This window comes from Rhea pennata, chromosome 18 (genome assembly GCF_028389875.1).
Source record: "Rhea pennata isolate bPtePen1 chromosome 18, bPtePen1.pri, whole genome shotgun sequence".
Lineage (NCBI taxonomy): Eukaryota > Metazoa > Chordata > Aves > Rheiformes > Rheidae > Rhea > Rhea pennata.
The window spans coordinates 12,965,385-12,993,295 of record NC_084680.1 but is presented as its reverse complement, the minus strand read 5'-3'; the positions used below and the strand labels follow the sequence as shown (position 1 = coordinate 12,993,295).

Genomic DNA, 27,911 nt, shown 5'->3' with positions numbered 1-27,911 from the left:
GCAACAACAAAAAAGCCTATTTGATAAATGTCAGAAGAAATACAGTAATCAGCTGAAAGCAATTTACTGAGCCATGTAACCGCCCTGGGCTCGCCATTTTCCTTTATTCATTTATCATGGTAGGTGCTTTGGCCAAAATACACAAAGTGGAGAAATTGTTGACATGTGGGGCCCTAGCAGAGCAAATCCTTCATCCTCCCCCCTCCCCGCTGTGCACAAGCTAACTTTTTGGGAGTTGTTTATTTAAGGACTGCAGAGCACTTAGTGGTCTTTGAACTCACGTGCTTTGGGAGTGGGGCTGGGTTGCCAGCGACCACCTTCCCTCCGCGTTACTGCTGACCGAGGCTGCGGGGAAGCCTGTTTGCTGCTGTTGTAAAGTACCTGCTGATAGCGTGGAGTTCAGCTGCCCCTCATGCACAGGACCCTGTTCGGCTTCTGCCTCTTCCTCCCCTCTGGTCTGCAGAATGTGACACCAGTGGCACGTGTGGGCATGCTGTAGCTGGCTGGGCAGGGCCGATGTTCACATCAGAAAGCTCTTGTGCTGGCTTTTGTTTTTTTCCATATGCTTCATCCTGGCAAAAAATAGCCATACTGACAGCCCTAGTTTCAATTCTTTATTCACAAAACCCACCAAAGTCTAAGGAATCGCAAATCCATGGTCCTCATGTCTGCTTTGGCAGTGTGCACCGGCTGGTGCTGAGCTCCCCCACGCTTTCCTGGAGCACTTGCTGGAAAGGCTGTAGAAAACTGCGCTGGCAACGGCAATGGGCAACTGCTCTTCTGAGAAGAGTGAACTTGAGTGAACTGGCTGTCCAAAGGCTGTTCCTCCACGTTGCATTTTGACTTTATTTCAGGCAAAAACATATGACAAGGTTCACAGCAGGGCAGTGGAAGGGAAGGTTCCCCTTGCTTGCATCCCTTGTTCCGTCACTGTCAGGCTCGAGAGCTGCAAACAGGCCGGGGAGTGAGGCGAGCCTGCAGCTGGGCTCTGGGCAGGTCCAGAATGAGGCAAACTGATGGAGAAGTCAAACACTGGATGGTTTAAGCCTTGCCAGTTCTTGCTGGATTAATGCCTGAGGGCAGCCTCACCTCCTGTATGTCAGCTTCTGCTGTGGGAATCCTTCCATCAGCTTCCAGTCTTTCTTATTTTATTTTTAATCTTGTTTCACCTAATTTTGTTCTTCACCCGAATAAGTAAGAGCAAGGAGAGTTCCCCCATCCTTCCAACACAACTGAAGATCAGCAGTTTGAGCGACCAAAGCACAGATCTGTTCTGGAGGGCTGGGAGAGCTGTCCATGCCCATCACCTGAGGCTGCTCAACTCTGGGCGGGAATGGCCAGTGGGGTGTGGGCCAGTGCAGTCTTGCTGGTAGGGGGGAGTGTGTCCATAGGGATGCTGTTTATCCAAGCAGCTCCTTGGTCTTCGCTGCCAGCAGCTTGTCCATCTCTGCTGCAGCACTGTCTGCCATTTGCTGGATCTGCAGCAACATAGCACAAGTCTGAGTCAGGTGCTAGGCAGTGCCAGAGTTTAGAGGGAAAGGAATGACTGGATCATCTCCTCAAACAAAGCCTGAAGTGCTAACAAAAATCAAAATAGTGCTGGGGCAACAACTCTTTCCTCCCAGAGTTGGTGGCGCTCCCTAACAGCCTTAGGCGAGTCTGTGCCAGTGTTAAATCTGTATGGTGAAAACAGGGACCAGTCAAGGGCTCTGAAAAGAAAAATGCAGCGTGAACTCTCTCTGCAGCTCCTAGTTATTGCTGAGGCAGATTCGAGTGTTGGTGCACAGAACGGCTAGGGACCTAGAAGAGCTTCCCACCCATGCACTCTGCTGTTTTGGCTAGAGTGATCCAGCATCTGAAGATGTCCATGTCTGCTTACATGCTGTATTTAACCTACGTTTGCTGCAATCCTTGCTGTTCTCTCAAGGGCTCCTGGCAAAACATCTTGGCTGAGCCTCATAAGTTACTTTGTCAAGTCCTTATTTAATAGAGCTACCTCAGGGGGAGGGTGGAGTCGAGAGACCTGCTGCTGTTGGTGCCAGAGAAGAGAGGGCTTATCTCATTACTTTCTGCAGCCTTTCCACTATTTCAACAAACTAGATAATAGCAGGAACCACAGTCTTAATGTGAGAATTCCTAGTGTGCACTAAATAACAGATCTATTTTATTTCTTGTAAATGATAAATAAACTGCTATTGCTAAAGCCCTGGCCCAGTATCAGCTCTCCTGGTAATAAGGGTTGGAGATGGCAAGCATGTTCACGGTGCCAAAAAACGTGCACACTTACTTGAGTGTGTGATGGAACATGTATGGATAAAGGTTTCAGCACATTGAGGGTTTTCACGCACTAGTTTTATAAGACTGATTTAGCAGCATTGACTCCTGCGGTCCCAGGCATATGAGAATGACCTTTTCTCATGCTGAAAATTCTGGGTACAAGCGAAAATTGGAGTATCTCAAAAAATTGAGACACTACTCTACAAATACAGAAAACCATCTGTCTGCTCTGGGAGGACTGCTTCCCAACAGGATTCAGTTACAATAGCATGGCTATTTTTCCTGCTTGCACAAATGCTCTGTATATCAATGTTTATTTTTGTGAGCACACAGAGAACTGTACTAAAGCATTTGCAACGTATCTAGCTATAGCTGTTAATAAACAAACAGCTAGAAAGTAATGGCCTGTCTTCAGAGGCATCAATTCAGCAAAACAGTTATGCTTGTGCCTGAGTTTATGCCCAAGTAATTGACTTCAGTGACATCTGCTCTTGGGGAATTAGGCATGTGCTTAAGTATTTTCCTGAATCAAAGCCAAAAACTCCTAACAGAGATAATCTTGCTAGCCTTTTCACTAATAACAAACTGGAACAATCCTCATTAACACCAGCTGTTTTGCAATGTCCAGGCACTGCAAATGTGGGTAGTTCTGCTCCCTGAGGTCAGCTGGCTTGTGCAATAGTCCCTTGAGCTACAAAAGCTTTCGGGGAAGACTTTTCCTGTGTTAGTTTACAATGGTTCATACTAGGATTTTGGTTCTGAGATTCAAGCCCCAAATCTCTCTCTCTCACACACACACACACAAAAAGACAAATAGGCTATTATCTAACCCCAAAATTCAGCCCAGAGTCACTCATCTCCCAGCCAGGCTCTCAGTGTCGGAAATTTGTTAGCAATGTCTGGGATAAATGTTCACTGTAAATGTTCACACCACTGGGCTGTGAAACATCATGATGTGCCTGAAGGAAAAAAAAATTACCTGCTTTTCTAGCAGCCAGATAGTATCTTCAGACACTTTGTTCTTGAACTTCTTTATTTGAGTCACACTCTTGCTTCGCACCTTTCTCAAGGCATCTTTGGATTTGTTGGTGGACTGTTTGGCAAGCTTCGCGAGGCTTTCCCGGTGCTCTCTCGTTATCCTAGCAGTGGGGAAAATAAGAGTGTCATGTGTAGCACAGCCAGATTTACTTCCCGTGAAGGACAGTCCAGACTCTGGGTAAACCCAGCAATCTTTTCTGCTCTGGTATCTCAGACAGCTCTCCTGGCTCCGGGCTGACTGGCCTAGACAGATCTGCCCCGCAGCACCATGCTGGCCTCTGCCAGGACACCCCAAAGCAGCAGGTGTTAAGGTAGCTCTCACTCTGGGCTGAGGCCCTGCATCGCAAGATCACAGCACTAACCAGTGCGGTGCTCAGGGATTGCTCGTTCCGCTTTGGTCCCCTGGTTGACTTGGTCTGAGCTAACTCAGGTACCTCGGCATGGCACAGCTCCTGCCATGCCAATGCACCTCAGTAAAGTAAGTCTCATGCCTAGAGCAGAAAGCTCCAGCACAGCTCTGAGCTGAGGGACTTGGAATGAATCTTACTTGTTTTATGGTTGTCAGTGCAGTGCCTGAAAGTCATGCTGTAATGTTTAGATTTTCCTTTTTTCTGCTGCCAAAGCATCTGGGGGAAGAAGGGAAAATCCGGCTCCAGACCTGAGACACAGAGCTGAAAAGCGTAATCCTCCTGCAATGCTGTGAGGAAACCTCCATCCATTCCTGAAACTCAATACAGTCTCCCTGCAACTGGAACAGGCTGAATTATAAATCTGGAAGCTATAGAGCTTATATTTCACTCAACCTTACTCCAGCTCATCACTAACAGGCATTTCCACTAAGATCATGTTTAACATCCTGTTTGACAAGAGGGTTATCCTAGAAGTGGTTCTGAAATTAGTGTCTCGGTATATCCACAGCTAAGGGGCAGAGTAGAATTTCAGCTCCACCTCCGCCCTCATACTGCGCCAGTTACGGCTGTGATTCCACAGAAAATCCTAAACTTTCCATCCCAAGCAAATAACTAAATGTGATGGAGAAGCCTGAGCACCTGAGCAAGACACAGGAACAGCTGGCACATCACCTTAGCTCTAACAATGTTCTGCTTCTTCCCAGCATCTACAGCTGATCGCTGTCAGCATTAATTGTTAATGCTTAACAATAATATTTCAATTACGTTCACGGCTCTTGAAGCTTCCAGATTGCCTTGAGAATGAAAAGCCCAACGCGCCAACCAGCACTCGCTAGTGAGAGCGCCTGTCTGCTAGCACAAGATTTTGCAAAATAAACACTTCATGGGAGTATTTAGAAATCAACTGCAACAGGCTGGGTCCCAGCGCACCGAGGGCAAGGCTCTTCCTACGGAGAGCTCAGGAAACGTGGGGCGAGGGCTCCCAGGGCGATGCCAGCTCTGCCCCCTCGCGGGTATTCATTACGAGCCTGTCGGTACGCGCTCAGGCTCTGAGCCCCTTCCGAGCTCGCTCTCCGTCCGGGAAGGCATATTCGCTTTGATACCTCCCTTCAGCAGTCGGGTCGCTCGCAGCAGATGTTTGCAGAGGCGCTCACCGTCCCCAAGCCCAGTCAGTTATTTTTACTTCAAGGTGGAGAAGGGAATAGGCTTTGCAGAAGTGATTAGTAATTACTGCAGTCTGGTGTCTCCAGAAAAGCTGACAGAGGCAGAGAGCAGAGACAGCTACAGCGCGTGTGGTCGCCCCCGCCACTGCTCGGCAGCCCCGAGCTGGGGGGCAAGCCCGGGCGAGAGGGACGGGTTCAGCTCCCTGGCCCCGTCTCCTCTCCACCGACAGCGGCTGAGAAAGGACGGCTGGAGGGAGAGGACCGGTTCACTTCGCATATGGCAAGAGCTTCTGGTCAGCTGAGGCCAGAGCTTGGATCTGAACGCTTAATTAAAAGTGAGCAGGGTTGCTTGTAGTTTCCTGTGTATCCCAACACTGATGCCTTGAGGGCTTCTCTCTTTCAAAACCCTGAGCCAGAGGTCCCGCGGCACAGGCAAAACCCGCAGAGCCCGCTCCTACGCAGAGCTCTGGGCAAGGGCAGGGTCCCAGGCAGCTTTTTCGGAGGTGTGTAGTGTGTGCGTGTTGAACCAAACTCGGAGGAGGGAGATGAAAATCTGCTTTCCTGCTGGGTGGCAAGGCAAGCAGGTCTGCGGCACGATCGCCTCAGCTGTGGGAGATCAGGTTTGCTCTTAGCTATTCACCTCCGTTCGTGTTCATCTTTCGTGAGCTGTGCTGAGGGTATCACTCGCCTGCCTAGGGCTGCTGAGCCTTTAAGGAAATGTTTTTGTTTATGCAGTGCTGCCAGATTTCCTATGCTTCTTGGCACAGGGTCACAGCTTTCATGCCTCCTTGTCTGTCTTTATTAACACCAATTTCTTTTTATCACTGTACAGTACCACGGAGTTTCTCAGCGGGTTTTACGTTCCAAGCAGACTGTGTGTAAATTCTCAGCAACGCTACCAGCAATGCCAGAAACGGGCACTTTTTTTAGGTAGATGCTGTTTCTGCTTAAGGAATCCATCAGCATGAGCCAGGCCCAAGGTTTTAAAGAACAGTTGCTCAATTCTGCCTCATCTGGGACTTCCGTGCTGTTGTGGATACGTTTTCTTTTCTAGTTAATAATCGCTGTCCTTGCTTCCTCTTCAAAGCTAGAAAGTGTGAAGTAAACCTGGGGAAGGGGTGCCAGAAGCGGAGAACGAGGCCAAGGTCCCTGCCCATACCCCCCCCGAGTCAGCGCAGAGAGCTGGGGGAAACGCCGCACATCCTTTGGATGTAAAGAAGCAACAGGCTCAAATCCTGCCCTTTCTACAGGGTTGATCCTGTGCTGTGGGACTATCTGGGGTGAGGATAAGAGGGCCCTGGTGACAGAAACGCCAGTGTTTTCAGAAATGCAAGTACACGAGTGGTAACATCTCCTCCTCTTCTGCTTCAGTCAGCAACCAGTGGTTTAAACACTGCAATACTCGGATGTTCCTCTTCCAGCATATGGCACGAGCACACCCACAGTGAAAACAATGCAGGCCACATCTGATCTCCAACACAAGACATTTATGCGGGTAAGAATAATTTCTGTATCTTAAATGCTAGGAATTTCCTGTGAATGACAGGCATCAGTTAAAGGAAAGTGGGCTTAACTAGATACTCTGCATGCATAATTGCAGATGCAGATAAACATAGGGTGCAAAATATATTATTCAACAAAAAGCATGTATGACACTTATGATGAGAGATCTGGAGCAACACAGCTCAAAAACAGCTTTGTTTTTTTCAAACGAAATTTCTTAAGTTCTTTCTCTCCACAGTAGGTATCTGCGTATTTCTTAAAAGGCAAAGGGAAAAAAAAGAAAGCTCGCAGTGAGTCATTAAACTCTCAGATGAGTCATCTGGCTTTCAGTAAAGCATGTGTAAAAATATTACTAGTTTACAAACAATATCCAGTGAAACACAATAGTTCCAAAAAAGATGCATCTAAAAATGAGGCAATACCATAAAAGGCACAAGGTCAGGTCAAATTCAGCCAAGAGATCAACCAATATCAATGTTCCCATGGTTGGGGTTTTTTTTTTTTGTTGTTGTTTCTTTTTAAACCCTCCGAGAATAATTTTAACACAAATAAATATTGCTCATGCAGTGCTAGCAACACAAACAAGCTAATACCTTGGGGAGTAGAGGGGATCCTAGCAGGAAGCAGAAGTAAACACAAGTGAAACGAGTGTATTTTTACTGTCTAAACTGAAATGCAAAAATTAAACGAATAAATACTGAAAAGTAAACTCTATTTTTAAATGTTCAGTTGAAATAATCTCAAGCACTGAAGTGTAGGTAAACCTGCATGAGGCAAAATATGATGCCCATGTGTCCAGCTGATATGTCAGACTGAAAACTATTTTTAGTAACAGGTAAAGATTTGCTGAATTTACTTCTGATGTGCCTCCCCTCATGAAAGAATCAACTTCTGCAGAAACAGTGTTGTATCTGTCTTCCAGATATGCAAGTGATACCTACAGTAACTTCATTTTGGATTTGTTTGCTTATTTTGTGCACTTGCTATAACTTTGGCAAGTTCATTGCATCTTGTGTGTCATATATGCTTTCATAAACATCATTAGAGTATCGGGAAAATGAAACAATTTGAAAAATTAGAAAAAGTAATTCAGAGATGTACTATTAAAGAGAGGCCTCTAACAGAATGATTTTATTCCCTTTCCAATAGAAAGTCGTAAAAGATTCTAGCTGTCTGCCTATCTTTTTGATGGGTGGATGAAACTCTGAAAGATCCAGTCTTATCACTACACAGTGGGTGAGAAAAGGGGCCTTGAGGTGCTTGTGAGGGCAGACCTGCAAGGCGTATGTTCCACGCAGAATAGCAGAATATCTCTTTATTGCAGGACTCCCCAGGCTGCCCAGGGAAAAAGTGAACCAAGAGCAGCAATAGTGATACACCAGAGAAACAAGGGAGCCCACTAGACAGGTCTTCCATGGGGAAAGAAGACCTGTTTTTCCTCCACAGCACTACAAAAGAAAGTGACAGAACATATACATTTGTTTAAAAAACAATATATTTTGTTAAAGATCAGGATGTGCAGTTTCAGAGTTTCCTCCCCTTCAATTCATATTCAAGGATGACCCAAGTGCCCATTAACAATCAAACCACCGTGCAGCAACCCGGGAGCCTCAGCAATTATGAAGATAATAGTGCCCTCCTCCTCTGCCTCCTCTCCTGAGGAATGGGGGAAGGGCAGAGAGCACAGGGGAGAAAGAGAATCAGCAGATAGAATGATAATGTCATTCCCTTTCACTGACAGCAACAGAAAGCTGCAATTAGAATTCCCTGATCAAAACGCTATATAAAATCCAACAGTATTTTTTAAACTGATCTAAAGCACCAGAAATACTTAGTTCATCCTTACTTAGAAGTCACCTGCTTGTAAAATGCAGTGCATGTGCATGGTATGTGCAGTGTAAAAGCCATCTTTAGCCTTTATGGGAATTGTGAAATCAAGCAAGCGGTTGGCTTGTACATTCCCATCCGATTCCACCGCAGCAGAGTCAGAGCACTCACAGCAACTCATGAATTTACCTTGCACCACCCAGACTGGGCAGAGCAGTGCTGCTCTCCCCATTACAGGCAGTGCCCATGCTAGCAAGATGCCTGGCACAGTAAGAGCCCTTGAATTAAGGCAACACAGCTTCAAAAGTCTCTGGCTGTCTCTTGCAAAGTGCTGCAGCCAGCTAGGCTCAAACTTCCTCTGCAAGGGGAAGATAAAGAACAGTAAGACCAGGCACCAGATGCCAAAATGTGGTGACTGAGAGCTCAGACACTTAGAAGAAGTTCCATCAAATATTTTTAGAGGAGCTCAGATTTTTTCCTAAAGGAAAAAAAAAAAAAAAAAGAGAGAGTAGCTGTGCGGAGAGTAGCTGTATCAAGACATCATGGTAATCGTGCATGCGTACACACCAGAGGACAACAAGGGGCACTTGCTGCAACCTATTATGTTATCTTGCGTAACCATGAATTTAGACAGCCATCATTACTTACTTAGGAATTGGTACCCGAATTATTGTCCCATCTACTTCCGGGTTTAGGTTCATTCCACTTTCCCTTATAGCCTTCATAGCTGCAGCTGTACTCTGTAAGCCAGATCAAAAGGTAAAGGGAATTAGGAAATAATTATTCCCATATGCCAGAACTCTGTCAATAGTTGGCAATCCATCTCCACAGAACATGGAAACATTTAGTTCTGTTACCAGTAAGATCAGGAAGTTACATTGGTGCAGAGAGCTTTGATCAAACTGAACGGGAAGCTATGGCTGCTCTTGGTATCAGGGTACGGAGGGCAAGAAGGGGGGAGGAGAGGGGAAGGGAAACAACAACAAAAGAAAACTGTTTTGCTTCTTTGAAACTATCTGAATGGTTTGAGGCAATGCAGAGTGAAACCGCAATAAATTCCCAAGGCATAGCCTGACTGTGGCAAAAGAGATGAAAGATTCTGAGCATTTAAAAATTCCAGTCGAATGTTTTCCACTAGAAATCACGAAGTGCCGATTTAAAAATGTTAACTAACTTAACTGCTTCAGCACTACAACCTAACCACGTTACATGAGGGCAGTAGCAGTTGACTGAGAAACAGAGCTCATGCTCAGCTCTAAGTTTATTTTACAGTAAATTACTTGGGATTCACTTTTTAAGACTATCACTGCTGGCTGCTTTGACACTCTGCTCTGCTAAAAAGGTAAAGTGCACAAATGTGCTTCGGAACTGCGAAGTGTTTAAGTACTTCCTTCCCCATCGTAGAGCGCTGGTGTACCTTTAGAGCATCAAACTTTACAGCCAAATCAGTTTTGCAGAAGACTGCAATAGAATGCAACAAGCCCTGATAGCTTGTTTCATTCCTTGACATTAACAGTGAGAGAACAGAACAGGTCTATATTCTCTGGGCACTACTCTGGCACTTTCTACAAGGACCACTGCTACTTCGGATACTCTTCCCCATCATTGACTTTAGATCCAAGCTGCTACAGTAGACTCATATAGAGTCCAGCATTTATCAGCTGAGGCACAAATTAAAGCTCTGCATATTTGTTTAGGTCTCCAACACGTGTAGACATGACTGAATGCAATGAATGCTGTACCAGTTGAGTAGTAAAACATAACTGCTGCCCTTTAGAACATAAAAAGGGCAGAAAAAATGTAACAAATATGATCTCAGCAAATTAGATCTATGAACATGGTATTCTATGGATAGTGCCTGCCCTGTAGGAAGGCAATCCTCAGTAAAAGCTGTATTAGCTTATACATTGGAGGAGACAGAGGAAGGGGAAAATATCACAATATTGCCCTCATCCTATTGAAATGAATACTCATTCTTAAAAGATAGCCTTGTTTGTTTTTATAAATCTCAGGCACAGATACATCAAACAAAATTTTACCCCACAAATCTGTGATTTCTGTGATTATTTTCTTTCTCAGATTCTTCAGACATTTCTGTTTCCTTTTCAAGACTATCAAGTATTGGCTACATGCTGTAAATAATGACATCAAGTAAATGTGTGCATAACGTTATTAAGGAGTTCAGCCTATCCATGGAATAGTTATACTAAAAAACAACTGCATTGAGCGAAATGGTTATAGCTCTAGTTCAAGTGAAAAATGGATCTCTGACTTAGAAAAAAACTGTAGGCAATGGTATATACGGTGGTTTTTAATTTTCACACGTGCCCATTTCTCAGCCTATCTCAGTTCCTGCTTGGACACAGGCTAAGCCATGGAGCGACTTCTCCAGCTCTCTCAGCTCTGGTACCCTGAGGCACCTCCATGTGCTCACCGATGAGGGGCCTTCATTCTTCAAAGTCATTATATATGCTAGATACACTTTAAGAAACACTTAGGTATCAAGTACCTCACGCTGACCTCCTTTGAGACTTTGCTGACTTAATTAATTGGGGAAAGCCTTTGCAAAATAAATAGAGATAAGCTTTGGCAAACCTCCAGACCTGGAGCTGGATGAACAGCTAACCCTGCACTCATTACTACCCTGTCCACACGCTGCTCGGGCCTCTCTGAGCGACAGCCCTCTCTACAGGGGACTGCGAATGCTTGTTCCGGAGGTGGGATTCACCTAACACAGGGGCAAGTTTAACTAAGGCTTCTGCAGAAAATTAAGGGAGGTTGGCTCCCCTAAAGGGCATGTCAAAGTACCTAATTCGGGGTCCTGATCTGAAGGCACTGTCAAGAGAGGAGCTCACTAACTTCAGCAGTGCCTGCCAGGCCCTGTGATAGCACTTAGCACAGGCCCAGCTTAGTCCTGCCAGGGGAACGGCACAATCTTTTCAGATGTTCGCAGGTTGACAATGTAACCACAAGCATGGTTTTGTGCATAGCCAGGTCTTCATCAGGAACTGAACTGACATAAATATGAAAGGGCAGATCTAGCATCATTTTCACATGTGTCATTCAGGTGCACCAAAGGACAGTGTGTGTGTGTGCAAGACTACTGGGAACAGTAAATGCTCAGGAAATGAAGAGAACTAGCAGGGCACAATTATCTAGGTGTCCTTCCAGCATGGCACTGCCCTAGTTATAATATTCTCTATGCAGTCTTTTCATCAAGTTTTTGTGATGCAACTGACAGGAAACTAGTTTCCAAAGCAAAATGATCATACTCTTGGGATTTATTTGATGGGAGCCTGAGAGTGATCATAACCTAACAGGCACCACGTAACACTCAGCAGACCCTGTGCCGCTGCACATGTGACATATCTTGTTCTCTGGACAGTGCTGGAAAGTCACTTGCCCAGTGCAGTGCGCAGTCAGCAGCAAAATATGACTTCTGCTGTGTGTCAGACAAGGAGCGATATGTGATGCAGTGAGAACTCTCAAACACAGACAGAGTTGACTGATTTACTCTAAATATTCCTTTGTTCAGTATTAACCTGTTTGTTCTCTTGGTAATTACCTCCCTGTAATGCCTTCAGTAACGTCTCCTTACCTCTGGAAAATTGGTCATGTTCACTACAACAAGCTGAGGTGATTTCTGTGAGATCTGCCCAAGCTGGTTCAGTGGAAACTTCCCATCTTTTGTCACCACAATTATGTGATCAAAGGCCCCTCAAAAGAACAAAATATGGTGGAATTTCAGTACGACACAGCAGTTCAGAATGATAATGTAGCAGAAAGACATATGCAATGTTCTGCATTCCTTCCATTATGCAACATATAGATGTTACAAAAGAAAAGGACTTTTTTTTCAGACCTACAATTTTGCTGTTGTACTTATGCATGCTGTGTGGTATTTGCTAGCTAAACATTTCAACATTACTCTAGAGCTCAAGAGCATGAAAACAAAACTCTTGTTTGTTTTCATTACTAGAACAGGAAAACTAAGCAAAGATGATGAATAATTAAAAGATTTTTGAAAAAATTCTTACAATTTAAAGAAAACCTAAATGTTGCTCTGAAGATCAAGGAAATTATTGTCTTTAGCTAAGCAGTGTTCCGTTAAGCCCTCAAAGTTCTTTTCCAGGTCCCAAGAGGAGGTGTTGTACACTGTCTAATTTAAAGTATTCAGTTTCTCCCCGAGCTACTCTTAATCTGCTCCCTGGTTTATGCTCAAAAATGTTAACAGGCCAAAAGGCACATGGGACAAGAGGTACTTTAACAGTGCAATTAAAAAAATACCTATGGTTAGAATAAATAGTTAAGAGATTGAGCTAAACTTTCCAACTCCATTAAAGACTGAAGTGCCCCAGTCAGAGCAGGGGTGGTGAATGATTCAAATTTGGTCATTGTTTAATGTTAAATTTTATCCCTGAAACTTGATACTACTTATAAATACGTATGTTCAGAGTGTTATAGTAACTGTAGCTTAGTCAAATATATTCATGTTTATTTCTAAAACAGAAAATTCACTAAGTGAGTAGGGTTTGTAAAGGTCACTAACCACAAATACGTACAGCAAAAAAAAAGTTTGTATACACCAGACACCAGCCTGATGGCAATTTCCAAAAGGCTAATTTAATGGCAATTGGATTTTTCCTGCCCTACTGCACCATTAACTGACAACCTGCGTCTTCATCACATCTGCAAACAGTTCAGTTAGACACTTTTGACATCTCCCACTTACAAAAGCTATTTCCAGGAAGCTATTAACAAAAATGGATTCTTCCTGGTCAAGCTCAGGGTGAAAAAGGCCTTTAGCTGGGGATGTCAAAGATGTAGTAATCTGCTGCCTAGTGAATAACTCAATAAAATCAAAATTGAAAAGAAAATAAAAATGCTATTCTGTGCTGCAAAGACTGGTAATCTTATTTACAGACAGCACAGCATTATACCAGAAAGTTACTAACCTGGTGAGGTTCTAATATTGAGATTTCTGCTGAAATCTTCTTTCAAGGCTTCTACCACGGCCTGCATGTCTTCATTGGTTTCTTCCAAGTTGATAATATCCTCAACTAAGGCAGCACTAATATTCACTTTGGCTTGAGTCTGCCCTTTACCTTTAGCTGCAATTACAAACAAAATTAATTTCTAACAACACTTCCCTATTGGATTAGAAAGTAGAAAGAAATTGTTACAATTGCTGTTATATTCAGAAAAGAGCCTGAGATAAACGGAAATAATTATATTTTAAAATGAGTAAATACCCCAGCTCTTGAGCACATAATCCAAAATGTATTTGGATATCACGCTGTGGGCATTAACTCCAGTGCAGAATGTGAAGATTACTACTTATTGCCCCAGGCCAACAAACACATCTATGCAATACTTCCCCTAGAGTAAGGACTAAAATCTCATGTACACTGCAATACAGTTAGGCAGATCAGCTCCTCCAGACCTGTGTTCTGCCTAGGTTAGATCAATACTGGTACGTGAGATAAATGGGATAAGAAATTCTGTTTTCAGTAGTATCTAGCAACACAGTAGTAAAAAGACTGCCTTTTTTACCTTTTTTAGTAGCTAGCTGTCTAGTCAGCATCACTGGGTGGACACAGCGCCTGCAGCCGTTCAGGAGTGGGGCCAGGCAGCCTGCGGGAGCCTGTGGCAGCCCCCTTGTTGCAAACGAAGAACGATAAAGCAGGGACTGCAGCTGTCGGAAGCATCTCAGGGCCACAGCCATCGTTCACAACTCCGCTTCAGCTCGCCTGCAAAAGACAGAAGGCAAGTGGTCACTGTGAGTGCTAAAAACGGGGCTCCATGGCTTAGCTGTACCTGTCAATGCAAGCTGACAGTTCAGGCAACGTGAGGCAACAGGCCTGGTCCTGGTCCTACAGGAGTTACAAACGTGCAAGAACTGACTCAGTGCACGGACCGTCCCTGGGTGTTTGTGTGGCACCCATCCGGAAGGCCGTGGGGCCTTTGAGGCGACAGGCACATTCAATACTCAGGAAGGAATATCTTGTCAAAATATCTAGTATTTGCATGTCGGCTGAGTACAAACTTTAATTCCTACCATAAGGTTTGCGGCTCCAAAGCCCTCAAGCCCCCCCGCAATTTAAAGGATTTGTTTAAGACCGTGAGATGTTATCGCACCGGAGGCTCCTCTGCGCGCAGAGCTGCAAAACCGCAGCATAAGCAGGCAGCCCCGCCGCCGCCGCCGCCGCCGCCGCCCCCCGCCTCGGGCCCTTCCCGGGGGCCGCCTCCGCGCCGGGGCGCCCATCGCCGCGGCACCCGGCCCGCGCCACGTGCGCCCCGGCCCCGCCCCTACTCGCAGCAAGCCCCGCCCCCGACACGCCCCCGCCCCGTCACAGACCACGCCCCGGCGCGCCCCGTGCCGTCACAAACCCCGCCACGCCACGCCCCCATTCGCTGCAGAGCCCCGCCCCCGACACGCCCATTCCGCCTCAGGCCCCGCCCCCGCCTCAGGCTCCCCCCCCCCCCCCGCAGGTTCCGCCCCCTTCTCCTCCGGGCGCTGCGGCCTGCGCCGTGCCCGCCGCAGGCCCCGCCCCTGCGCGGCCCCCGCCGCCCCCGGTGCCCGGCGGAGGGGCGGGCCGCCCGGCCAGGCTGCCCCGGGGGCCGGGCCGGGCCGGCTGTGGCGGGGTGGGGGGACGAGGGGGGGGGTTGCCAGCGGCCGCCTGTCGCCCCGCTCACCGTCGCGCAGCCCTGCGCGTTCCGCTGACGGCATCGGGCCGCGCCGTGACGTCAGAAAGGCGCGCCGGGGCGGGGCGAGGCCTACGCGAGGAGGGAGCCGCTGCGGCCTGCGCGGGCCCGCGGGTGTCATGGTGAGTGCGCTGCGCCGGCCCGGCCCGAGCCCCGGCCCGGCCCGGCCCGCTCTCACCGCCGTCGCCCTCCGCAGAGCCATGGAGCCGGGGCGACAGACGCTGCCGCTGGAGAACGCCTCCATCCTCTCCGAGGGCGCCCTGCAGGACGGGCACCGCCTCTGGATCGGCAACCTCGACCCCAAGATCACCGAGTGAGTCGCCCCCTCCGGGCCCCCGCCGCGGCCCCTCTCCTGCCCCCCCCCCGAATTCCCCCTGCCAGGGACCCCCTCTCCCCCCCCCCAGGCCAGGCCCCTTCTCCGGCTTCCCCGACCCCCTTCGGACCCCTCCATCCAGGCCCCCCCCGCCCCCCCTCCGCCAGGGTCCCTCTCCAGCCCCCCCCCCGCCAGGCCCCTTCTCCGGCCCCCCCGACTCCCTTCAGAGCCCCCCTGCCCGAGCCCCACCCGCGCCAGGGCCCCTCTCCTGGCCACCCGCCAAGGCCCATCTCCTCTACCCCCCACCTCGCCACAGACCCCCTCCTGACACCCCCGCCCCCCACGAGAGCCCCCGCAAAGGGACCCCCCCCACCGGAGCCCTACTCCCAGTCCCCCTCCCCCCACCAGGGACCCTGGCCCGGCTCCCTCACTAAAGCCCCCCTGCCAGGGCCCCCTTCCCGGACCTCCCTTCTGACCCTCCTAATCTCCCTACCAGAGACCCCCCCCCCCCAAGGCTCCCCTCGGACCCCTCCAGGCCTCCCCCACAGTGGCCCCCCCCACTCTTGGCATGGCCGAGGGGCAGCTTTAGCTGCGTCGCCTGCGTCACCAGTGGGCTGTCCTGAAGCAACCGCGCAGGAGCTGTACGGGCGCAGCGCCCCGGGCCCCTGTGGCGCCTAGGGGCACACGCCAGCCATGATAAATAACTACTGCAAATGTAATAAAATGTCTGAACAGACAAGCTGTCAAGGAAATATGAGTTGCTGTCCAATACTTGGATAATACATGGAGAAATAACTGGAGCTTATTAAAAAAAAAAAAAAAAAAAAATTGGGGTTTATACACTTCTCGAAACAAGCATTTTTGACTAACTATTATATGTGCCTGTCATGGAATACTTTTTCTTACTGCTTCTTTTTGTGTGCATGCAGGTGCTAGGTTTTTATTCTAACTGTTGTCTGTGTTAACATAACAGTGTTCTAATAGCCTCTAAATGGAATCATTAATGTATTGTGCTTTTCAGACATTCAGCTTTGGGTGGTTTCTGCATTAATTACCGTTTTTATCCCACAGTAATGTTACTCTGGTTTGTCCGCATTCACTGACCACATAAAATAAGATACAGGACATCTTGAAAGCATTATTTGCCGAGTCCTTAAAGACTCGGGAAACTAGGGTAAGGGGAGGAAGAGTGGATGCTTGTAAAAGGATTAGATCCTTCACTTCCTGGGATGATCTTTAATTTCATTTTTAAAAGATCCTTTCAGTCTAGGTCATTCCTTTGAATCTAGTCCAGATGATTAGTAGCTCTATATGGCAAAATTTTATTGTTTTCGTAGCCTAGATGAAATGAGTTTTGTGGGTTTCAGTCCACTTCTTGCCTGATCAGGCTGATGTTTTTCAAATAACCGACTGTGGTTGTGCGAATTCAGTGGTCTGGATGTCAGGCACCGCTGCCCTCATGCCCTCGTGGTTAGAGATGGTCAGGCCAGAGCAGTGTTGTGTCTATAGGGAAGGGATGAGGGACTGTTTTGAGGGCTTCATTCTCCAGTGCCATAAAATATAGAATGTTCCCTTGCTAGTAAGTGTTTCAAACTTGCCTACTATGGAGTGTCTGTACTTATTACTTATTTTAGGCTTTATTTTTCTGGCTTAAGATCAACATGTCTTGTTTCTAATTTTGCTTTTAAAAATGCCTAATACTCTCCTTAAAACTATATTGTAATCTCTTTCTTTGTCAAATAAAAAGAAAGGAAGTTTTCTGTTAACACCTTGCCCGTGTAGACAAAAAAGAGCATGTTTCTATAACAGATGAGTAAATTTCTGTAAATTAGCCTAACCCTTACTTGCTTGTCTTAAGGACTTGCATCTCTGCTCATACTTGCTCATCTGAACTATTCCAGTTGAGTATACCAATCCCATGACTAAAAGAAATACCTGAAAAATAAATAGTTGTTTCTTCATTTGCTACTTTTATCTGGTTTTAGAGGGTTGTCCTTGCAATTTCTATGGTAACTTTGTCTAAGAGTGAGTAAAGTTGATTGAGTTTTTAGCAGAGTTAATAACTGATTGTGACTTTCTCAAGCAGAAATGTGTTTAGAAAGTCTTGAATTAATTCAAGACTTCCATTTAGAGAGCAACCTATAGCTGCAATCAAGTGCTAGGAAGTTAATAGATAACATACACATTTGAGCACAAACTGCAGTACTAGGAATTTATGAATGTAGGGCTGCCCACAAATTGCAGCCTGCAAGTTGATGGCTTACAGGAGGTTATTGCACATGCTAAGTAACCGTGACTCAAATGGGAGTCTCAAAGGATCTCAGATGCTGGCATATCCCACATATTGAGCATGACAGGTCTTCCTCCTCCCTTACTGGCACTGTTTACTTGGATGACTTATCTTCTTTTTTTTTTTTCTAGCATCCTTATAGGATTGTTTTGCTTATGGAAAAAGATAGTATTAGGCCTCAGCTGAAAGTATGCTTAGCAGCTGGAAGGAGGCAAGTTGGCACTGTGTGACCAAGCAGCTGCTCCTGATGTAGGACACAGTCTCCTGGTGCTTCTGCTGCTCCACGATCCCTGCTTCAGGAACCGCCCCAGCCGTGCGGGAGGAGGGCAGCGGGTGGTTGGGTCCCAGGCTGGATATCGCCGACCAAGGAAGCTGTGGATTGCCCTCGCTATGGCTCTGAGCATTGGTTGGTACAGCATTCATCTCCCCGCTGTGCAGTGGGGTAGGAGATGCACTGCGGCACAGCCCTTCTGTTTGTATCTCTTCTCAACAGTCCTGGAGGATAATGAAGTCCCTTACTTTCATTACATCCATCTCCCAATTCATAAGCTGCCTCCTGTGCAGGTTCCTGTTTGCAAAGCCTCTGAGATTTTTAAATATTTACCTGTCCAAAGTATGTTGCATTTTCAGCATTATACAGCTGCATACCTATGAACTAGTTTTCAGTAGCCTTTGCGTGACTGTTCATTTTCCCCAGGTACAAAAGAGTGCATATTCACCTTCCTTGGCTGTTCTGCCACTTGTCTAGGATCTTATCTTGATGAGTCTCACCTAGAAAACAATGTGTGCATAACTTGTTGTTACAGACTCCTCCTGGCTCCCAGTGGGGTAAAATTCTCAGTAATAATAGGTTTAGCATGTGGCCCGGTACCTTTTCAGTATCCTTGGGATAGCATTGTTCAGAGGAAGCCTTGCCTGTGTTTGAATAGCACTCAGGGTGCCAGGAGGAAGACTAGAGGAAAAGGAAACGGGGGAGCTGCTGGTTTGTCTTGCATTCACATCAGATGACAGGAAGTGGAAATTGAGGTTGGCTGCAGTGATCTGTGGAGCCACATCTGTGCGAGTAACTCAAAGCTCTGGGTAACCCAAGTCATTGCCATAATAAAGCTTTTTACACATGTTCGCACCTTTTTTTTTCTTTCTTTTTTTTTTTAAGGCTTCGCGTTTTCCATGACAGATCTTCCTTCAGTTCTAAAGACCTTTTTGCTTGGAGAACTACTGGCTGAATTACTGTTAATGCCCCCTCTGTATTAACAATAACAAATCCTAATCAGAGCCTGAAATTTTTATTTATACAAGACTTTGGTTTTAAACTATTCCACATAGAATAGATGTCTTGCAGTTGTAGAAATTGTGTGCATGATTTAAAAATTTTTTGTATCATCTAGAATGTAAAGATTCTAAATAGCGTAGGCTTTATATAGATTGCTTCTAGACTTTTTAAATTAATTTTTTTTTAAGAAATGACTATTACTTTTCTGCCAAGAAAGTAAAATAAATGTTATTTGAATGTAGAGGTTCTCGGAAGAAAAACAAAGTGTTCCTTTTGGCATGGTAGCTGCAGATTTTTTGTTTTTGTTTTTACTAAACAGATATAATGAGAATCATCATTGCCCTTCCATTGACTCCATAATTGCCACGGGAGGAACAACGCTCTAGTGTTAAGGACTTCATTTTCATACTGCTGAAATTGCAATCTGATTTTTGGTAGCAGTATTCTTTAGAAGAGGGGAGCTTACATGTTTTGGAGGCTCTGAAAATTCAACATGTGGGATTTTATATGTATAATATATACATCATACATGTCCAAAGCTGGTGTTTTTACATATACATCTGTGTCTGCTTGTAGGTAGTTTGAGTAGTGGTAAAAGTGGGCTTACTGTTTAACCAGCCTCTTCTCCTCCTCCTCTTGTATTCCTATCTCTTGCGTTCTGCACAGGGATTTAGGGTTTGTAGGACTCTTGGAATACCTTAACACTTCAGTGCTTCAGCTCTATTCTGAAGGATGTAGGAAGCCTTCCATAATCAATTACAATGTGTTTATTCCCCCTGGGTAATAACTTGGCCCTTCTGCGTTGCTAGTCTGAACGCTTGCTGCACCTTCACCTCTTTAAAAAGTGCATATCCTGGATGTCCACCGTGACCCATCCTGTGAGATGACTCACATTCCTGGAACTTTCTTGCCTGCCTCCTGAAGCTTAACAAAGAGTGATAGCCTGTTTCAAACATCCTACCAGGCTTTATTAGGGAAAAATGTTGTTTGCCCTTCCCACTTGGACCCTCACTAAAGTTCCCTGATGCTTTGGATGTCTTGGGACACTACCGATCCTTCATTTTTGGACAGGCACTCTGTTTTTTTCCAGTGCCTGGTGGTCTGTGTGCACTTCCAGTAATCTTGCTGAGCTTTCAAAGCTCTGAGTGTTCATCTCATTCTGCAAGCTGGAAATCAGGCTGAGAGGCTAAGTGGCTTCCTAAAGCTGTACAGCTAATCAGGAGGAGAAGTCAGGAGTCCTAAGATGCCTTTTTTAAAACCCTTAGTCAATACTGATGTTAAACATTTTGATCCAAGGAACCAAAAAAAGCTGCACAAAACTTCCAGAATTTGATGTGGCCTGTACAAAAATGTGCTCCTTATTTTATGTTGCTCAGTGCACTACATATTAAGACAAATTCACTTGGGCTTTTCCCTGTTTTATTAGAAATGATAAACTCGCCACTGGATGGCAGGAAGATAAGTGGCTTAAATAAGTGTCAGTCTTTTGTGAGCATGTCATTGAAGTGCTGTCGGAACCAGAAGCACTGTTATTTATTTATTTATTTATTTATTTATTGCCAGGGTGACGCTGAGGCCTGTCTGATGCCTTTTGCACCTGGTCTACTGTCACTTTGTAGTTGCAGTTTATTCTGTTTTTTTCACATCTTTCTGCTTCCCCAGCTTTGCCAAGCATGTAGGAAAGTGTCTGCATTTGTGTGTGATCTGGCCGTGTCCTTTTCAGCATGCTGACACTGCTTCACATGGAGGAGGGGTGGAACTAGCCATGCTTGTACAGGGAGAGGGAAGGCAGCATCAGTAGCAAGGATCGTGAGGGAAATAGGGTGCTGCGGACTATGGACTATGGCTGCTTGTGCAGAGAGAGGAGACAGCTTCAGGCAGTCAAATAAGGGCTAGAGAAGGGGAACATTTAAGTTTGTAAGTAGGTGCAATTGGGAAAGGTAAGGCAAATCTTCCCAAACCCCTGGGGAGGCATTGCATAATTGTCCAAAAGCCAACTATTAATAGACCTTCTCCTCTGTGCCCTTCAGCTGGCACTGCTGGGAGGAAGGCTCTGTGCCATGAGGTTTTAGAGTAGTCACTGATTCAGGGCACCTCAGAGCTGTGGATGCTGAAGGGTTGCTGTAGAGAGCACGCAGCTCTGCAGGTATTTCAGAACACGTAGACAGAAAACTGCTTATGTGACTGACTGTGAAACATGGTGGGTCGTCTTCTCTCGGCTCCTTGCTTCCGAAATAGTGAAAGGTGCCATAAACGCCTTCTCTCCTCTTCAGATACCACCTTCTCAAACTCCTTCAGAAGTTTGGCAAAGTAAAGCAATTTGACTTTCTCTTTCACAAGTCTGGTGCTCTGGAGGGTCAACCGAGGGGTTACTGTTTTGTGAACTTTGAAACCAAACAGGTATGTTACTTTTAATCTAAAATTCTGATTTGTGTGTCTGGTTGTTTCCTTCCCCTTTTAGGTCATTTTAAAGATAAAACAGGAAGCGATGACTTAAATATTTTGTCTATACAAACAGCCCTACTCTACTAGCCCAACTCTGAGACAGCTCTTGGAAGAGCAGTAGTTAGCAGTAGCAGCTCCTCTATCCTGTGCTGTCTTTTCCTGAATCTTGTTTTCTGGTGCTAATTAATAAGGGCCAGTTCTTAGCCTTGTTTTGTTAGCGAGCTGGTTGGCTCCATGAGCGCACAAACACTAACCTATGCTGCCAGATGTGCAACGTGATACGTCTGCAGGATCCTGGAGCAAACTCACTCTTGCTGCACATTCTGGAGTTTTAGCTCTTGCTACAAATCAAGAGTTTGAAGTTGTGCTATCTGTAGCATCAAAGCTGGGCTTCTTTTGTCATAATCCTGCTAAATTGTTTGAAAATTATGAAAAACAATGTGTTTGGAAATTACCTGTGTTTGTGTGCCTTCATCTTTTACTGGAGAATTGACGACAAGGATGTAGGCAGAGCCCTGGCACAGTGCAGTGCAATTCCCTTGCTGCTCTAGAAGCTGTCCTGGAACTATTACTCATACCAAGGTGGAACAGTATTGCAGCGTAACTGCTGTGGATCGAGTTGTAGGGGAGTGTCCCAAAACTGAGATTCCACTGCTGAGTCTAGATCAGGACCAGAGTGTGTTAGTAGGATCTGGAATAACTGCAGCAAGGTGTTAATGAGACATGTAATCACTGTAATGAATCACAGCATATTCTAGAGAAACAGTTGCAGCAGAAATCTCCCCCAGAATGCTGTTCTAGTGCTCTCTGTGTTTGGTCCTTTCAAAACTGATCATCTCCCCCATTTCCTCCCTGCAACATGTGAAAGAATCTGCCTTATTGGTTTATTAAAAAGTCTGGTTACTCAGGTAGATGTTGGAGTCTCCAGAGATATTCCTGGATTGGGATAGAATGGGATGAACTTCCAGTGCTGTCAATTAATTGTAGTTACCCAAGACTGACTTGCAAAGAAAAAAGGATCTTTCGATCTTGCATGGATTTGACTGAAGACTTAGTTTTGTTTATTGAACTGTCTTCCTGTGCAGGAAGCAGAAAAGGCGATCCAATGTCTCAATGGGAAGCTGGCCCTTTCCAAGAAATTGGTGGTGCGGTGGGCACATGCACAAGTCAAGGTAAGCTTGTTGTATTTTTAAATGTGCAAAATTAAATACATATTAATATCAAGGAACAATTCTTATCAATGCTGTCTTAGCCTGGCAAGATAAATTTCAGTCTGTTCTAGGAAACAACTCTCATGGAAATAATTTTAACAGTCTGACTTCTCTCATATACCTAAACTGTACTGGGTTAGCTATAAATAAAAATGGGCCGTTTAAACGGATGCTTTTTGTAAAGAGTTTCTAATCAGAGTTGTATGAATAAACTACTTCTGTAGTCATCCAAATTCCAACTTTTCCCAAGTTTGGTGAATGATTGGCTTAAAGTTTCCTTTCTGATACTGCAGCAGCCTTTGTGGATAGTAGATGCAATGACATTCCCAGTTACTAACTACTTCGTTCCACTTCTGAAAGCATTTATGTGGTAGCTGATCTAATTCTTCTGACTTTCAAAGCAACATATTTCATGTCTAAAATATATTTTTATTACTTTATTGCATAAACTATCAAGTTATTTTTATGTTAATTTAAGCAGTACTATCTTATATTTTAATTTCTTTGAAAGCTTGTCTCATCTCTCCTACAGTTGTTTAGTATCTGGTATTTAGTAAAGCAACTTATCTTCAAAAATATTCTTTTTGGAAAACTGGATTGCGGGGGGAGCTGCTTGCTGCTATTTACTTTTGGATAGTTTGCTTTTAACTTGTATTGATTATCCTATGTGCAGCTTTCTACCCTTTCTCCTATCAACTATACAGATGTATTTGTTTTGGATGCTAAAGAAACAGATACCTTTGTTAAAGAAGACCATGTTGTTTTAATTATTAGCTTCAAGGGCTCCAGGCTCCTGTCAGCACATCCAAACTTGTGTAAATCCAGTCTCCATTTTCTTGAGTTCTGTAACTATTAGAGTGCCACGTGCTTCCGGATGCCTGAAGAATGATCAGGCCATAAAAGGAGTTTCAGCCGGAGGAGTGAGCGTCTGCTCAGCTGGGAGTTCAGCAGAGTAGCCCAGTGCTTAGCAGCCCAGGGTATGGCAAAGATCGTGCATAAATAATCAGTTCAGTTTGCATGGCATTTTCTAATGTGTGAATGGAAAGATTTAACCATGCAAAACTTTGGCTTATTATAACAAGTGTTTATTTTAGGCGATACCAGTACCATGCTTAAGTAGTTTTAAGATGAGCAGCCAAGGCTTACCAGACGCTGTTAATTTGAGCAGCTCTGCTGAAAAACAAACCTGATCTTGCGCCAAGCGAAACAAAGAAGCAGAACACAGCAAATGTAGTTCAGGAGGCCCGTTGCCCACAGAGAAGACACTCACAAGCTGCTTTCTGTAGAAAGGAGATGGTTCCTAACTGTACTTCAATGTATTTTTTTTTTCCAGCGCTACACAATTCTGTTTGGTTGTGTACTTGGGTTATCTTCTGACTCTACACAATGTCTGTATAAAGGGTATAGCAATGCAGTGGAGTAGTTGCCTTAAATTTTAACATATTTGCTTTGTGTCTTGAAGAAAGGGGAATAGGAAGCAATAACATGGGGTAAGGCTTACAGATCTGTAGTACAGTGTGTGCAAGTATGCAGTATCTACATTCTGTATTGGCACTAAGCAAATACTACAGTTAGGATTTGTTTCAGTGTGTGACTACCAAAATCTTTCTTAGCGAAAGCCTCACAAAATCTGAGATGACTGAAATCCAAATTTAAAATGCATCTTTTGGCAAGTATTTCTTTGTTTGTAATTCTGGTTTACTTTAATACTTGGTCTCTTATTTGCAGAGATATGATCATAATAAAAATGAGAAGATTCTTCCAATCAGTCTGGAGCCATCTTCCAGCACGGACCCACCCCAGTCTAACTTAAGGTAGGAGACTGGGCAGGTGAGGTGTGATCAAATGATGGGCGTGGTAGGAGACAAACTTCTTGGATTTCAATCAAATCTAGAGCTGGCATTATTAGTGTGTTAAAAATCTAAAAACACCTTTGCTGACACTTTAAAAGGGCAGCATGCTGCAAAGTAACTCACTTGATAGGGGATGCTTTTGAGACATGATATGTGTTTTCTGATATGTAAAATTATGGGAGCACTTAAAGGAAAAGATGTAAAATGAGGAACTGGGAATGTGTAACGCGTGCAGCTTGTTTGGCCAGATTGTGCTGTATACTGCTTCACAGGAATTTCAGTAAGAGGTTCTGCCTCTGTTGGTTCCCAACAGTTGTGGCAGAAGCACTGCAAACAGACTGACTAGAGAGGCAGTAATTGCAACACATGCCTCTAAAAACACATCCCTACCTCTCCTGCAATCTACTTTAAAATATCCCAAGTTAGGAAAATAAGTCTTTTCTCCATCTGTCTGAAAGCACTGATTCAGAAAATTACTAGCCAGTTCTTAACAGAAATGCTGGCTGTAGAGGAGATTGAGATTCACGCTTTCTTCTAGGAAAGATTCTTACAGGAAAGGTAGATAATTCTGTCGAACATCCCAGAGCAAGCAGAAATCTGTAATGTGGTATTTCACTGTACTAATTTGATTAAGCAAAACACTTACGAGTGAAGACTTCTTTGATAAGAGTAAAAGCTTAAGGCATTCACAGTACTACTTCATATTAAACTAAAAGCATTTTGCCAGTGTTAAGGCCAGAAGGTCTTGTTCTGTGTGGGATTTGGTTGAATTTCCCAACCCCTTTGTTTACCTAAACCATGTATCCATGGTCATTGAAAGGGTATGTGAATTTTCTCTGCATTCTGTCAGTGGAATGCTATAAGGAAGCAGGACTGGGGATAATTAATTTGCCTGCAGATAAAATGAGCTTGAAATTCAGAAGTGACACTGACAGTAGAAAATAATGAGCGGAGAGACTTGAGTCGTGTATCGTTAGCTGCATCACTGACACAAAGGAGTTGTTTCAGTGAGGATGGATGTTGTAAGAATCTGTACTGGAGAAGGGAATGTTCCTCGGTCCATGCCCATTAGAGGGTTGTTAATAACAAAAGTCCTAGGAATTTGGGGTGTAACCTAGGATAGCTTCTCCCTTTGGGATAAACTCTGGTAATGTTGAAATAATGTTTCTTCCTGACCTAATTAGAGTCTGGGGTTTTCCCATCCTGAGCAGTGTTGCAGCTTGGAGGAAGTCTGGCTTTCATTTCTCTGCTGTTTCCAGCAGCATAGTCTGAGCTGCACTGTGCTGCACATGCTCAGACCTCCTTAAATTACATCACTTTACATGAAGTAGGAAGCCTTTTAGTGTACTCATCTGGCTCCGAGTCCTCAAGAAAGTGCTGAGTAGGTGGAAGAGGCATTATTTTGTGGTGCTGTGATAGATCTTGGAGGACCTTTCCTAAGCAAATACATGCTGCAGATTCAAGAGAAACAGCATAGGCCTTAAGCAGAAGATTCCTGCTTCCCAACTTTATACTGCTCGTGAAGGTAGTGACATGAGCTGCATACCCACTCCTGGTGTAACGGAGCATTCGGATGCCACCCGCCCCATTGCTGTACTGCTGTTTGTTTACATGCTAAGAACAAACTCAATTTGTCTTCTGCTTTTCCTTTTCAGTGTCAGTGCAAAAATAAAGGCCATCGAAGCCAAGCTGAAAATGATGGCAGAAAATCCAGATGTTGAATTTCCAGCAACACCTGTTTATTCTTACTTCAAACCACCAGATAAGAAAAGGACTACTCCTTATTCCAGAGCTGCATGGAAATCCAGAAGATGATGCTTATGAATGGATATGGTAGCAAGAAACACTGCTCTATGTACCTGGAATCCTCCAACGCTTTTGTACTTTGTCTAGTGAGAAGGAAACTGCCACCTGAGCACAGTATCAATATATATGACACAGTGTTTTATGACACCTTAGGTGGTCTGCAGAATACTCCTTATTGCCAGTGTAGCTTCACAGCTGAATGCTGTCCAGAAAAGTAAGTTCTGTTCAAAGCCTATGATGAACACCCAGACAACCTCTTGTTAGTGTGCATTCAGTAGTGAGACTAGAAACAATAACCAGTGTATGGAGTAAAGCACATCCAAAATGTTCCATTTAACTGCTTACTTTCTAAAGTATTTTTAAACAAGGGGTATTCCACTTCGTGTTTTTTAATGGACAGAAAGCACTTGGTTATGAGTGACATTCTGTAGTTACCATGGAAAACTTCTTTTCATCTCAATAAAACTAATTTTAAATGGATCTTGCAACAATTCTAGCAACTGTGCTTTTGCAATATTCATATGCACTGAATAAATTAATTTTGCCTTTTGATTTGCTTGCTTTAAGACAAAGGTGGTCATGACACAGCACAGACATTTTCATGTAGTTTGTAGGTATGTGCCTCTGTGTTGGAATTGGTAACTTTACGCACCACTGAGGTCTGTTCTGTGCTGTAAGCTTCACAAGGCAGCGGTGGCATTTCTAGTGTTCCCATTCAATAATCCCCTTTAGTGGTAGTTCTTCATAAACCAAATGTGACGGCATGAGAGTAACATCGCTGCTTCAAAGGCGTCTGTCAGGCACATGACCTCCGCATTTACCCCCCAACCAGTCTGACTTCTGTTTTTTGCTGGCTGGTAAAGATGGTTGATTATGTCTCTTGGTGTAACGTGAGTGGCGCAAGCGTTTGTGGTGAGACAGTGCTACTGTATGATCGAGGATTATCTGTAGGAGGTGTTTAATATGCAAGTCTAATACATAGCATTTTGCTTAAATCATCCGACATACAGTGCATTCTTTTCCCCAAATGTTCTCTGCAAATTTGAAAGACCCGGGGAGAGGCCGTCGTCCGGCAGCATTCTCCTTTGTGCACGTAGTGCTGCAGACTGTGTACAAGAGGGATGCTGGGGAGCGTGCGCTCTCCGGGACAGCGGATACTGTTCTGATTTTTGCCAATGTCCAGTTTAGCACTTGAGTCCTTGCAGTAGTGAATCTTCGCCTCACCAGTCACTCTCAAGTTGCTTCAGCAACATGATGAACAGTGATCTTGGAGAAGAGGAGAACATGGTATTTAAGCAGACCCTTGTTTCTCTATGCAGGTGTTGCTCACTTTTTTAGCAAGATAGGTTTTGTGTTCCTGAAGCAGTACGCCTGTCCTAGAGTGTAGGGCATGCTTCACGTGTACGTGTGTATGATGGATGGATTGTTAAAAGCCTAAATTGTTTAAAAAGTAGGTGTCTCGCTATTGAATATTTACTTTCTAATTTTCTTTGGATACTTGACTAAAGAGAAGTTGTATCCTTTAGAGTTTGTACCCCGTGAATGACAATTACACCTATTTACATTCCTCTGTGAACAGCCTGTGTTTTGTTGTTCCTATGTGATCTAACATTTGTGGTGTTTGGGATTTCTATCTGTGTTGTTTAAAACAACTGTTGTTCCTATTATCAATAGGAATTTAGAAAATACCTAAATTCAAGTTAGGCGCATGGTTGTGTTCCCTTCAGAAACATACTTTCATATTTATTTGTACTTAAATGCAATTTGTTGAAATTCTCATGGCCCTAAATAAATGTT

At 44.8% G+C, this 27,911-nt stretch overlaps 2 protein-coding genes across 5 annotated transcripts; one reads left to right on the top strand and one right to left on the bottom strand.

Moving 5' to 3' along the window:
- Positions 1-62: 62 nt before the first annotated feature.
- On the bottom strand, positions 63-14,953 carry MRRF (mitochondrial ribosome recycling factor). Of its 4 annotated transcripts, none has more exons than XM_062590970.1 (7): positions 14,915-14,953; positions 13,772-13,968; positions 13,174-13,329; positions 11,817-11,935; positions 8,867-8,958; positions 3,257-3,416; positions 63-1,478 (listed from the first exon to the last, which is right to left on the bottom strand). In XM_062590970.1, exons 2-7 carry the CDS (start codon positions 13,941-13,943, stop codon positions 1,401-1,403), a joined length of 777 nt encoding a protein of 258 aa, XP_062446954.1. In that variant the 5' UTR covers positions 13,944-13,968; positions 14,915-14,953; the 3' UTR covers positions 63-1,400. The 4 variants fall into 4 exon arrangements, with proteins under 4 accessions (XP_062446954.1, XP_062446955.1, XP_062446953.1 ...); XM_062590971.1 differs by lacking the exon at positions 14,915-14,953 and adding an exon at positions 14,277-14,291; XM_062590969.1 differs by lacking the exon at positions 14,915-14,953 and having other exon boundaries at positions 13,772-14,370.
- Positions 14,884-27,690, top strand: RBM18 (RNA binding motif protein 18). Its single transcript, XM_062590973.1, has 6 exons — positions 14,884-15,045; positions 15,120-15,236; positions 21,073-21,199; positions 22,330-22,416; positions 24,184-24,269; positions 25,964-27,690. Exons 2-6 carry the CDS (start codon positions 15,124-15,126, stop codon positions 26,121-26,123), a joined length of 573 nt encoding a protein of 190 aa, XP_062446957.1. The 5' UTR covers positions 14,884-15,045; positions 15,120-15,123; the 3' UTR covers positions 26,124-27,690.
- Positions 27,691-27,911: the final 221 nt, after the last annotated feature.